Source organism: Vulpes lagopus, chromosome 24, assembly GCF_018345385.1.
Source record: "Vulpes lagopus strain Blue_001 chromosome 24, ASM1834538v1, whole genome shotgun sequence".
Taxonomy (NCBI): domain Eukaryota; kingdom Metazoa; phylum Chordata; class Mammalia; order Carnivora; family Canidae; genus Vulpes; species Vulpes lagopus.
The window spans coordinates 37,738,123-37,752,420 of record NC_054847.1 but is presented as its reverse complement, the minus strand read 5'-3'; the positions used below and the strand labels follow the sequence as shown (position 1 = coordinate 37,752,420).

The following is a 14,298-nucleotide window of genomic DNA, read 5'->3' as shown; positions in this document are numbered from 1 at the left end:
TCTCGGGATCCCTGGGTGGCTCAGCAGTTTAGCGCCTGCCTTTGGCCCAGGGCGTGATCCTGGAGTCCCAGGATTGAGTCCTGCATCGGGGCTCCCGGTGTGGAGCCTGCCTCTCTCTCTCTCTCTCTCTCTCTCTCTCTCTCTCTCTCTGTGTCTATCATGAATAAATAAATAAAATCTTTAAAACAAAAAAAGAAGAAGAAGAAAACCTAGCTCTCTGTAATATGTTCTAACAAATACTGTATTTGCTTTATTTTTTTTTTTCTGTATTTGCTTTAAAAATTATACGGAAACCTACTTAGAACCTTCTTCTATTCAGTCCTTATAAGTGACATGGTACAAAAGATGTGAAAAGCTTCATGTCCTCTGCTAGAAGAGAATTGTAGCTCTACCCCTTTTCTTCTTTAATATCAGAATGGCAGAAAACTAGACTGGAGACTGATCACCAGCTCTCAAAAAAGCGATAAGAGGACACATATGCTGAGACCCAGGAGCAAGAAGGTCAGGGCAAGTCTTACACAAAAGCAGAGTAGCATGTTTTCCATGGTAGTATGATTTGGAAGTCACCAGCAGAGTTACAAGGTGTTTAAAGTTTAATAGATATTCACTGGGGCTTATTGACACTTATTTTCAAATGCAAATATCTCTGGAAATACCATTAGTCATTTGTACTTTAATATGTAAAGGAGATGGACCATTCTGTTTTCTTGCTAAGAGCTGGCAAAGATTGTCAAACTGACTGAATATGAGCTTGCAAAAGATGCCAGGTAGGCCTGGACTAGCTTCCACAGGGGTAACTCAAGAACTCAGAGAGCAACATAAGTGTCTTAATGCCTGGGGGAATAGAAGGGAACAAGCAGAAGAGGCAACAAAAAACAAATTTAGTTTACTTCAAATTTTTGCTTAAAGACAGTTTTAGGAGAATCAAAAATTTTTCTAAAAAGTCTATTATCATGGCAACTCTTATAACTTAAGGATGACCTAAGGAGGTATGGCTCTTAAGAAATGGTAACACAGGGCAGCCCAAGTGGCTCAGCGGTTTAGCGCCACCTTTGGCCCAGGGTGTGATCCTGGAGACCCAGGATCAAGTCCCACGTCGGGCTCCCTGCATGGAGCCTGCTTCTCCCTCTGCCTGTGTCTCTGCTTCTCTCTCTGTGTGTGTGTGTGTCTCTCATGAATAAATAAATAAAATCTTAAAAACAGAACAAAACAAAAGAAATGGTAACACCAAAGGTGTCAAAGAAATGAAAAGAGCATGGAGCCCTAAGCTACAGATCATCAAAATCTCACTTTCTGCCTACTTAATATGGAATAGCAATACCTAATTTTAGTCATTTGAGATCGATCACTGAAATATGCTGTACCTACAACAAAAGCCATAAAATTTTCAGAAAGATAAATTCAACTCATTGAACTCCTTGAATTCAGTGAAAAAATTTTAAAGTAGGTACTTTTAGTTATTAAACAGAGGAGGAATTCACTTACACTGATTATTATAAACATGACCTGACACAGTCAGTGCTGAAAGTTCATCACTTTGAAGTTGCTGTAGTCTCTTCTCAACCATTTCTGTTAGATCCACAAAATTTTCATCAAATCCAAGTCTCTCAACAACTGGACTAAATTCTTCCAGCAACTCTAAATTGAAATAATATTGGCACACAGATGTTATCTAAAGTCCTAACTAAAATATAGATTCAACTATTTTGTGCTTAAAAATACATCAAATATGTTAAGGGTTTTATGTATATTCACACTTCCACAATATCTTTAATAAAGTTTTCCACTGGGACGCCTGAGTGACTCAGTGGTTGAGCATCTGCCTTTGACCCAGGGCGTGATTCCGGAATCCGGGATCGAGTCCCACACTGGCCTCGTTGCGGGGAGCCTGCTTCTCCTTCTGCCTGTGTCTCTGCCTCTCTCTGTGTCTCTCATGAATAAATAAAATAGTTAAAAAATAATAAATAAAACTTCCAATAATTACTGAATAAAAAAAGGTCACTTAAGTTTCAAAATATACAATGCAAAATTTTGATTAGTCATCTACCAACTTATTACTTAAGAGTAGATATGGATCATGAATTACATATCTTCAAATGTCCAGCACCTAACACAATACCTTGTCCTTAAGTCAAATGCTTGCTAAACTGAACTGAACAAAAATTTGAAATAAATTCAAAATGACAATTAATTCTTATTTTTCGGATTAAAACTAGTTAACTCTGAAATCACTGAGAAGAATTTTCACTTCTCTCTATCATCTATTGATACCAGCAGGATGGCAGAAAACTATTAGTCCCTTCTTATATAAAAATGCAGTTCTCAAAGTCCTATAATATGAAAGTTCAGAAATAAAAGTACATACAGATCATTTTTTACATAAAGAGTAAAAATATCTCCATTTTATTTATGCCAACTTGATAATATCCAGGGAAAACAATAATGATTAATAATGTGACCTGGTGACCACCAAAAATCCCTTCCAATCTACCTAGAGAAAACCATTTATCTGAGACTGACAATGTTTGATCACATAAAAGGATTCTACTGCATTTCCCTCATCAATTTCTGTAATTTGTTTCAAAAGTATATACTATATAAGAAAAATAATGGATAATTTTTAAGTAAGCAGAAAAGCAAATTAAACACGGGACCATGCACAAAGCTGGTGGATCACTGAGCACTGATTGATTATACAGGTTCTATTACTAGGTCACAGGGATAAATCATTAACCTATTCCTGAAGTTAATCTCTTTTTTTGCTGTCAAACTTCATGAATAAGATGCATTTATTAAACATACAAGGCCAAAGAGAGCAGTTTGTAATTAGAGAAAAAACTATCTAGACCAAAACATATAAAAATATAATATATAGTAGAAAAATATAAAATAAACAAGATTATATATTATAAATAGCTCAGAGCTAAATTCAGTATAGGACTATTAAGCCATCTTCCTACTTCAACTCAGAAAACACTATGAGAAAATTAAGAAAAAATTTTTTATTAATGCACAAATCATGCTTAGAATATTTGTCATTATGTAATTACACCAACATGGGGCTTGAATTCACCATACAATATATATCTCTAATTTCAAAAAATGTTTCTATGTACTTTTTTATAAAAGTATAATGCTTTGTTTCTACTTTTTCTCACGTTCTTTATTTTTTGCAAGTATGATGGACATAAAACAATCTCTCACTAATTCAAATTTCCTTAGCTACTAATGAATTTGAGTATTTTTGTCCCACATAATTGTGGACATTGGGTTTGTTCTTTCTGTCAACTGCCTATTTATATCTTTCATCCATTTTTCTTAAATATCTTTTTTTTTGTAAATTTGAAAGGGCTTTGGATATTATATTTAACACTTTCATCTGAAAACTGCTCCAATTTATAAAAGAACAAGCAAAAGCAATAACAAAAAAGATGAATAGCTGATTCTTATACGTTTTTAAATTATTATATATTCGCAATATGCCAGTACAAATGCATTTTCATTTTTCCTATAATTTACTAAAACTCTTAAGATTCAAACCCAAATCTTAATATGGAAGAGTTTATCTATACTATAATATTTAGTGTACATATACATGTATGTATACAATCCAAGAAAAAATTAATATACTCATTATTTTGTCTAATAGTTCTTAACAAATCTAGTTTTTAATTAGGTTAATCAAATATCAGAGAAGCCTCTCCCAAATATCAGTGCATCAAAGTACAGTTATTTCCTCATAATTCATTTAAATTTGGTATTTAAAGGGAAGCCCGGGTGGCTCAGTGGTTGAGCGTCCACCTTCAGCCCAGGGTGTGATCCTGGAGACCGGGATCGAGTCCCACATCAGGCTCCCTGCGTGGAGCCTGCTTCTCCCTCTGCCTGTCTCTCTGCCTCTCTCTCTCTCTCCCTCATGAATAAATAAATCTAAAAAATAAATAATAAATAAATTTCATATTTAAGTTTAAAATAAAAAAAAGTATTTTACTTTCTTTGGTATATCTTTCCATTATCTTGTTTCCAAATCTTATTTTACATTTTTTCTCACAGTATATAAATATCAGTCATAAGAGTCTCCAAATTTCTCCCAACTATACATTTTTTTGTCAATATTGCTCATATGAAGTCATCCTCTTATGTGTATAAAATGTTTTTAAAACCAGGCAAGATCCAAAATAAAAGTCATTAGCAAACAAAAGTGATTTATGGCATTTTACTAATTAAAAGACTCATGTAGTGAATGGGCATCCTATATACAAATTAATGCTGAAAGTACATTGCCCATGATCTGTACCTGTAACCTTATATGACATCTCTCTGTAACGAGTCAAGTCTTCTCCATTAACTAATACCAGCTGTGGACATTTTTCTTTTGCATCTCTGACATTCATTAGTTTCTTAACTCCAAGTTTCCTAGCTTCATAGTTGCAGGTAACTACCAAATATTTCTGCTGAACGCCTATAAAAAGTAAATATTTTATGAGAAAACTGAGCAGGATTAAAGAAATATTTTAAAATAAAATCTACTAATTCCATATTATAAGTTGTAATGCAATCTATTTTAAGAATAAAAAGCTCTACTCATTTAAAAAGCAAATCCTCCATTCATCAAAGTTTTATTAAGTAAAATTCAACAAAAATTATCATAAATCAGTATATTCTCTGGAGTCTTCAGTGAAAAGATACAAATAAAATCCTTCTAGGATTTTTTTTTCAGACAATACAAACCAGATTGATTTACATTGAATTAACTCGCTCTATATAAAGTGTATGTCATATTTCACCAAAAAAATAAGGCAGATGAAAATAACTAAGTACAATTAATTACTGGTTTCTGCTAGAAAAACTTTCCAAAGAATATAAAGCAATGTTCTGTTACAAGTGTCAAACTACAGTAATCATTAAAGATCTCTCCCATCCCCAATAAATGTAATTATCAAACTGTTCTTCACAGTAATTAGCTGAAAATATTAGACAGTGAGGCATCATTAATAGGCCTCCTCCTTATCAAAAATGATTAAATTATGATCTACAGATCATAAAAATTCTAGCTTACTAGTGGTGGCTTAAGATTGATGAAATTAATTAATTTTCTCTTTACACAAGCTGACCAGACCACTTATTTGCCATTATAAAAGTAATGTTCATCTAACATACGTAAAACGCAAACAGGTGGGAGAATGAAAAAGGTTACATCCATTCCACCAATGTCAGACATTTGTTTCTAAAATATTATAAACAGGGCAAGAAACATTATTTCACATAAAGATTTTTGATGTATCAGATTGTGCCCCAAAACAGAATCTCTGGGTCAAAGTAATTTAAGATTCATTAGTGAACTATATAAAAAATAGGACTGGTAACTTGCTCAACTAAAAAAGCAATCTCTTAATACAGAATTAAATTAAGGTAGACTTACCACTGTATGTCACCAGCCCAAAAAGTCACACATTCGGTGAGCATAACTGAAAGACTACTTTTGTTTTCTCCTAGAAACTTTTAGCATCACATTTCTCACTTCCAGATAATCATTCATTCCTGTGTCTTAATCATACAATAATTTTTTATTGAGCATTATCTACATAGCAGCTTTGTGTTATACTGCTACTAATTACAATGCCTTTACGAGAAAACTTACATCCTCCAATCCTAACTCCTTGACGCCCTTGGGAAAGTTTAAATATCTTAGACCTGTACTGGCATACTAAAAACTAATCATCCCTTTGTTCAACCAGGCTGGGTTGAACTGGGATTTATCAAAACCAAACTAGGCACGAGAGGTTAGCAGCCGGTGAACCAGAATTGCCCTTTATGTTTATATTAAAAGATAAAGTCTTACTACATGCATAAAATAAATTTTTGGAAATTTAAGTGACTTTTCCAAATACAAGCCAACATAGGGATCCCTGGGTGGCTCAGTGGTTTGGTGCCTGCCTTCGGCTCAGGGTGTGGTCCTAGGATCCCGGGATTGAGTCCCACATTGGGCTCCCTGCCTGGAGCCTGCTTCGCCCTCTCTCTCTCTCTCTCTGTGTCTCTCTCATGAATAAATAAATAGAATCTTTAAAAAAAAAAAAAGCCAACATATTAATAAGTAAATCCTCAACATAAAGTTTCTCTTTGCCTTTTATTCAAAATGATACTTGTGTTTTTGTGAAAAGCTTATACCCTATATGCCTTAAGTATTTAGGGGTCTGTTCAAAATCCAACTGTTGTGCAATTCAAGAGTTAATTTCAAAACTGGATAGATGAAAACTCCACTAGAATGTAGTAAGACTTTGAGACAAGAGGATTATAAATTTCATTGAGAACAAGACTGCAAGTTTATTATGGTCTTTCTGTTCATGTTCAGTTGGCTATAGTACTTGTATAAAATCCAGCATTAAATAGGGCTTATCAGTTTCACACCTGGTCGTGAGAGTTTACAAAGTACCTCAAGAACTGCTTATAAAATCTTTAATAGGATTAATAAATCGGAATATAATCAACATAAATGAATAGCTAGCACTCTTATACAAAAAGGAATTGTTGCTAACGCCCAGAGTTACCTAAAGGTTTGCCCTTCAGTTCAGGGTTGGAGATCATTTCTACTTGTGCATAAAAGCAATCCAGGTCCACGTGAACTATGACTCTGGCTGGAGGGCCTCCTTCGGGCACCACTTGATCGTGAAGCAACGCGTCACATGCAAAGAAACAGAAATAAATATATTCAGGCTGCTGGTCGTCTCTGAGTAACGGGCAGTTCTTTAAAAAAAACGGTAACTGAGAAAGAAGAATGCAGAATGACTTTTTTTTTCCTGGATTCATGGGTCAATGCATCTGAAAAAAAATCATAGAGATGAAACTGCACGTGCAGTCGGGTCTCCAGTCCTGTTCAGCTCCTATTTCTTTGTGGACTCTTACTGCTCTCAGGCTCCTGCTACCTGGAGGCCGAAAATCCTATCCTGGTTGATAACGGAAGATTCAAGAGGCAATCCGTTGCTTGCAAGTTTATGGTAAAAAAAAAAATAATAATAAATAAATAAATAAATAAAATTTAAAAAAAATCTAGATTAAAGCCTAAGGGGCAGAGAAGTTCAAACGCTGATTTCAACCAACTAAAAAAATCATTCTAAGTAGCATGTCCTTAAATCAAAAAAAAAAAAAAAATCATAAAGACACAAAGGCAGAGAAGCCAGGCCATGGCCCCCAGGCCTCTTTAGGGACCACAGGGGAACAGGGCCATCTAGTTCGGGGCTGAATCCGCAGGGTCTAGGACGGCGCCTGGCATCTAACAGGCTCCCTATAAGAACTCGTTAAATGGGAAAAGAAAAAAAAAAAACAAAAATAACTATTTTTTGAATTTTAAAAAGGAGCTCATGTCCTGGGGTGGGGAGGCGCGGGGAGGGTGCAGGGCTGTGCAGCCCTCAACCGGTTAAAGGGTGACGCGCTACCGTGGCCCCAACGGGAACCCGCACTTTCACGGGGAACCCGGCGGAGCTGCGTGGCGTCTGTGCCTCAGTTCGCCCCTTGGGGCCTGCGCTCGCTTCTCCGCCAACTGAGCCCACACGCACCGCAGCCGGCCCGGGCCGCGCGCTGCAGAAGGCGGACGCGCTTCTGCAACCCCCGGGTCACCGGATCGAGTCCCGCGCCGGGCTCCCCACAGGGACCCTGCTTCTCCCTCCGCCTCTCTCTCATATGAATAAATAAATAAATAATCTTAAAAGAAAAACAGGGGGGCGGCCCGGGTGGCCCAGCCGTTGAGCATCTGCCTTCGGCCCAGGGCGTGACCCCGGGACCCCGGGATCGAGTCCCACATCGGGCTCCCAGCATGGAGCCTGCTTCTCCCTCTGCCTGTGTCTCCGCCTGTGTGTGTGTGTCCACGAATAAGTAAATAAAAATCTTTAAAAAAGAAAAGCTTTAAAAAAAAAAAAGAGTTAAACGTGTAAAGGGGGAGTGGGTAGGGGGTGGGGAGAGCAGCCAGGCGCCGGGCCGGGGTGGGCGCTACGCGCCCGAGCCCCGAGGTCGGAGGCTGGACCCTCCCAACCCGAGGTCGCAGGCGGGGGTTCCCGCCCAGGTCGCAGGCGGCCCCCCCCCCCCGAGGCCAGAGGAGGCAGGGTCCCCGAGGTCAGAGGCGGAGCCCCCGAGGTCGAAGGAAGCGGGGTCCCCGAGGTCAGAGGCAGAGCCCCCCGAGGTCGGAGGAGGCGGGGCACCCCGAGGTCGCAGGCAGGGGTCCCCGAGGTCAGGGGCGGGAACTCCCCAGGTCGCAGGCGGTGCCCCCCCTCAGGCCATAGTCGGGGTCCCCGAGGACAGAGGCGGAGCCCCCCCCACCGAGGTCGGAGGAGGCGGGGTCCCCGAGGTCAGAGGCGGAGCCCCCCGAGGTCGGAGGCGGCCCCGCACATGCGCCCGTCCGCGCCTCCCGCCCGCCCCTCCCCGCGGCACCGCAGCGCGCACGCCCACTCGAGCCCGAGGCGGCCACGCCGCCGGCGTCGGGGTCTGGGCCGCCCAACGCCCAGCCGCGGACGGCACCCTCCCTCGCGCCCGCCCCGCCCTCCTCATTGACGCCGACCGAGGCCGCCGGGCTCCTCCGGCGCGGCCGCCGCGGGGCTGCAGCCCGCCTCCCCCGCCTCCGCCGCCTCGTCGCCGCCCGCTTCCTCCGCGGGCCCCGCCCGCCGCTGCTCCATGTCGCCGGGGCCGCCGCCGCGCTGCTTCCGGCCGCCTCTGGCCGCTTCCGCCCGGTCTCCAGGGAAACCGCGCCCCGCCCCCCCCGGCCGCCACGCCTGCGCAGTCCGGGCGGCCGCCGGCTCGGCGCGCGCTGGGCCCGCGTGCCGGGCAGGCCGGAAGGGCGGGCTTTCAGGCCGAAACAGCTTTTTTTTGGTTTTTATGTTTGTTTTTGGTGAGATCTTTGGAGTCAGGCCCATCCCACAAATTTAAACTTTTTTAGTCTGACAAAGAGGCCGGCCCGTTTTCCGGATAACTTAGCGAACTGGGGCCCCGTGGGGTGCTGGGCGGAGCCGCGAGGCCGCGGAGCCCGGGGAGGAGGAGGCCTCGGCCCAGCCGCCCGGCGCCTGCGAGCCCTGGGGTGGGGCGGGTCCCTCGCGGGGTCAAGGCGCCGGCGGCGGGTCAGGCTGAATCCTTGAGCGGCTCAGGTCGGGTGGCAGCGGGGGGTTTCGGAACCAGCCTCCGCCTCGCTGTGCGCGTGACCCGGGCGACCCGGGCCGTGGGCTCGACGGCGGGGCGTTCGCGGGCCAACGCGGCCTCAAAGACAGAAAAAAAGGTGTTTTCAGTGTCGGGAGGTTGAATGAACTCACGAAAGCTACACATGCTTGCGCATTCCCGTGTCTGCAAAGTCTGGGTGCCCCGCAGGCGCTCCGCAAATGCTGATTCCCTTTGCCGCCCCGAGGATGCCCGAGGATGCTCCGAAGTTGCCCGAGGATGCCTGAAGATACCCGAGGATGCCCCGAGGATATCCCGAGGATGCCCGAGGACGCCCCGTGAATATCCCGAGGATGCCCCAAAGATGCCCGAGGATGCCCCGAAGATGTTCGAGGATGCCCTAAAGATGCCCGAGGGTGCCCCGAAGATCCTCGAGGATGCCCTAAAGATGCCCGAGGGTGACCCGAAGATGCCCGAGGATGCCCCGAGGATATGCCCGAGGATGCCCCGAAGATGCCCAAGGATGCTCCGAGGGTGGCCCGAAGATGCCCGAGGATATCCCCAAGATGCCAGAGGATGCCCCAGGATGCCGAGCACCCACGTGACTTCCAAGAGACGGGGTGGAGCATTTCTGTCTGCTGAGGACGTATTTGTGCTTACGTTCACACACATGTTTTGCCTTTCTTTTTTCTCCTATTTAAGACAGGATTCTGTTCTTTCAAATAGGTTATGAGACCCTTGACAAATCCTTTAAAGGACAGGCTGGTGCATCCTTAACATAAGAAGGAATGACCCACAGAACTGGGGCTTGGTTTGCAGACCAGCTCTTCCTCTGTGGGTGTTTCACTCTAAGACATCCGGCCCACACTGGTCCCTTAAAAGTCTGCAGTCCAGGATCTAAAATATTTCGAGCTGTGCTGCTTTCTTTGCGAAAGCTGTTGGATAATTTGGATAAAGAGCTTTTCAAGTAAGTGCCTCTCAAGCTACTAAGTACCTCTTGGGCTCTCATCAAGCATCCAATTTCTTTTTTTTTTTTATAATTTTTATTTATTTATGATAGTCACAGAGAGAGAGAGAGAGAGGCAGAGACACAGGCAGAGGGAGAAGCAGGCTCCATGCACCGGGAGCCCGACATGGGACTAGATCCCGAGACTAGGGGGTCACGCCCTGGGCGGAAGTCGGCACTAAACCTCTGAGCTACCCGGGGATGCCCCCCCCCCTTTTTTTCAATTCCTTCGTGTTGAGAATGAAACAAACCCCTAAAATGCTATGGCAAATTAAAATAGGTCCTTCATAATAGCACTAGGCTCACTGACACTCAATATGAGTAAAAGTGAGCCTGCATTGAAAAACAACACACACAGTCAAGCCCTATTTGGTTAGTGACATTTATTTCCCTGTCAATTGTCAGATTGAAGAGGGGGTTTTAATTTAGTGGAATAGACAAAGGGAAGGTTGAGAACCCTAGGGGAGTAAGCAGGGCTGGCTTTATGAGAGTACAGCTTGTGCAATAGCACAGAGAGCCCCCTGCTCACGAGGGCCCCTCACTTGGTTTAATGTTTTGTATTGTCATCTTGAGATTCTTAATAATTTTTGAGCAAGAATTTTTTATTTTGCACTGAATCTCACAAATTATTTAGCTTGGTGCTAGGAACAAAGGCGGGAAGTGGTATAGAAATGACATTAATAAAAAACCTGTATGTCTGGCACAAGGCTAAAAGCTTAAAACATGATCTCATTCAACATGCCCTTGAAGGTAGGTATTATCATTCACATTTTACCAAAAATGAAACAGGCCAGCAGAGACTAAGGTGCTTACTTACTCAAGATTATTAATTTAGTAATGGTAAATCAACTTGTCACAGTTCTCCATAGAGAAGAGTTTGTTTTTGTTTTTTAAGATTTTATTTATTTATTCATGAGAGACAGAGAGAGAGAGAGAGGCAGAGGCACAGGCAGAGGGAGAAGCAGGCTCCATGCAGGGAGCTGGACCCGGGACTCTATCCCGGGACACTGGGGTCACGCCCTGGGGCTGAAGGTGGCGCTAAACCACTGAGCCACCCGGGCTACCCATAGAGCAGAATTTGTTAATAATGTTTCTTCCATACAGGAATCACTCCCTCTGCCCATTTTCCTTGGTGCTTCAAATACCAGGTAATTTGAAGTAGGGAAAATAAACATCCCTTGCATATATTAAGATGCATAAAATACAGTTTATTCGAGCTGATATGTGTTTCTTTGTTGTGCAATGAATTAGGAATTGATTTTTTTTTTATTCTATAAATCCCATCCTCAGTTTTCATTACCTAGTTCTAATCTAGGATAATTTCAGGAAATAAATATGTTGAGCCTAGATCATAATTGCCTACATAAGGACCAAATGAGAGAATTGCAAGGCGAAATAAACATATTGAATTCAAATTATGGTTGAAACAATATTCACATGGGAGCATGGGTTGGGGTCTCAGTGTGACTAGCAGATGAAAAAAAACCCTGGGTATTTATAAGCTTCAGTAGTCAAGACACCATGAACTTAGGCACATTGCAAGTGACAAGCATGAACACTGATGTCTGTGGAGGGTGGGAAAGTTACCAGTGCCTGCTTCTCTCCTCCAAGCCAAATTGACTACATAGGGCTCAGAGGAAGAACTCTAGACAATGTTCAAGGGCTTCGACTTGAAAAGTGTGAAGGTGTTTGTGAGTGTCTTCATTTTACGTTTGGTAGTTAGGTAGGTACGTAGAGGTTGACTCTGAGGTCAAAGGAACAATTTGAATTGGCAAAGGTACAAAGCGTTTGGTTTTGTAGGGTTCGGGGCCTAGTGCAGTGGTTCTCAACTGGGATTGATTTTGGTGCTAGGAGATATTTGGCAATATCTTGGTGATACTTTTTGGTGGTCACATCTGGGGACTGGCATCTGGTGTGTAGAGGCCAGGGATATTGTTGAACATCCTAAAATGTGCAGGACAGCCTTTCACAGTAAGGAATTATCCAGCCCAAAGTGTCGGTTGGGCCAAGGTTGGGCACTTTGACCTAGTAGTAGCATTGTTACCATCCTGCTCCCAACTGTCTCCTTAGCTTCAGGTCCCCAGTTATAGTGAAGAACCAATCTTTGGATATGTGCTTTTAATTAAAAATAGACATTTTTAGAGAAAGGAGAAGATACGAGAGGGAGAGAAGTATTATTTAATTGCCCCTCATTGTGGGAATTTACATTCTGAGGCTAAAAAAAATGAATGCATTTGCTAGAAAATAGATTTAAGAAAAATATCCACATTTTTATGGAGCTTGTGAGTTGCCCCTAGGGTGAAAAGCTGATGAGTCAGAAATAATTTATAAGTCTTAGAAGTTGAAACCAGAAAACACAGAAAGGCTTCAGTTGGTTGAAAGCAAACTATAATTATGACTTGCTGTCATACAATGTGCATGTCATGCAGTATTTACTTAACTTTTATCCAAGGATCTCAAACCCTTTGCACAAAAACTTTAATCATTAAGAAACCCTCTTCTCTCTCTGTCTCTCTTTGCACATCCCATTGCACACCAAGGCTGCAGCTTCAGATTTTCTCCATGTAACCTAAAAATATTTGCTTCATACCATGTGATTGTGGCTATGAGAAGGTGTAAGAGGCTACAGTTTTTCTAACAGTCAGCTTCTCTTTGCTTTGACCTTTCTTTGTGGTTCTGTAGAATTCTAATGAAAAGCCTGCATAGTTGTTTTAGTAATGCCATTTAAAACACTGTCAGGTTGTGCTCAGTGGACCTTGCTTTGTCATTTTGGAGAGAGATGGGGATCAAGGTGATCACTATGCAAGTGATTTGGTCCCAGTTTGTAAATAAAGTCTGCAAACTTCAGCCACTGTGGGAAAGAGAACTACTGGATGTCATATAGAAAGTGCAAGCAGCTTGAAATGTATCATGTTTACTATATTATATTTATAGGCACCCTTAATGTAACAGTTTAAAAAAAAAAGAAACCCTTTTTCTGATTGCAAAGGTAATTCATGATTATTATGGAGAATTGGGAAAATATAGAAAGGGGGTAAGAAGAAAATAGAAATAATCCATAAGAATCCATAATTTGGGTGCTCAGAAATAACCATCCTTTAATAGTCTTTTCATAAAGCACAACTTAGAAAGATATTTTTTAATTTAACAAATATATTTCTGCATCTATTTATTTACCAAACCACAAAAACCACTGTGAGATGTATTGTCAGAACAAATGACATAGAAAAACATACATTTAATTAAAAAAAAAAAAAAAAGAGAAAAAAAAAGGGATCCCTGGGTGGCGCAGCGGTTTGGCGCCTGCCTTTGGCCCAGGGCGCGATCCTGGAGACCCGGGATCGAATCCCACATCAGGCTCCTGGTGCATGGAGCCTGCTTCTCCCTCTGCCTGTGTCTCTGCCTCTCTCTCTCTCTCTGTATGACTATCATAAATAAATAAAAATTAAAAAAAAAAAGAAAAACATACATTTATTTGCTTTTGATATTAATTTGAAGGAAATGAATATGGTCTCACCATCATCTTGGAGATGTTAATAATTTCAGTTTAATCAGTAACCTCCATGTTCCTCGTTTGAGTTTAATATAAACTCAAAAACAAAAATAATATTTATATGTTTAGGACTTACTTCTTAAAGTTGATTCAAAGACTTTATTAAAGTACCTATTAATCCTAAATGTACTGCTTGTGACTGATTTTTTTAAAGTTATTTTTCTTCTCATTGTTTAAGATTTTCTTTTAAAAAGTATAAGGTGTAGGGATCCCTGGGTGGCACAGCGGTTTGGCTCCTGCCTTTGGCCCAGGGCGCGATCCTGGAGACCCGGGATCGAATCCCACATCGGGCTCCTGGTGCATGGAGCCTGCTTCTCCCTCTGCCTGTGTCTCTGCCTCTCTCTCTCTGTGACTATCATAAGTAAATAAAAATAAAAAAAAGATTTAAAAAATAAATAAAAAAATAAAAAGTATAAGGTGTAAAGTGAAAATCTTCCATAACCCCCTCTGCACCTGTTAACAGTTAATCACTATTAACAATATAGAGATGTAGGGACGCCTGGGGGGCTCAGTGGCTGAATGTCTGCCTTTGGCTCAGGTCATGACCCGGGTCCTGGGATCAAGTCCCACATCGGGCTCCCCACGGGGAGCCTGCTTCTCCCTCTAT

General features: G+C 42.1%; 1 protein-coding gene across 6 annotated transcripts in view; it reads right to left on the bottom strand.

Moving 5' to 3' along the window:
* POLI (DNA polymerase iota) overlaps window positions 1–8,603 on the bottom strand; it is a 28,002-nt gene extending 19,399 nt beyond the window's left edge. For 3 of the 6 annotated variants that reach the window (XM_041739796.1, XM_041739800.1, XM_041739801.1), the window contains exons 1-3: window positions 6,546–7,723; window positions 4,295–4,459; window positions 1,486–1,638 (exon numbers count right to left, since the gene is read on the bottom strand). In XM_041739796.1, coding sequence (XP_041595730.1) covers window positions 1,486–1,638; window positions 4,295–4,459; window positions 6,546–6,804 — 577 coding nt within the window. In that variant the 5' untranslated portion in view covers window positions 6,805–7,723. Of the gene's footprint in view, window positions 1–1,485; window positions 1,639–4,294; window positions 4,460–6,545; window positions 7,724–8,545 lie in introns of those variants that run through there. The other 3 variants (XM_041739798.1, XM_041739799.1, XM_041739797.1) reach the window with 3 other exon arrangements.
* Between the last annotated feature and the right edge of the window lie 5,695 nt (window positions 8,604–14,298).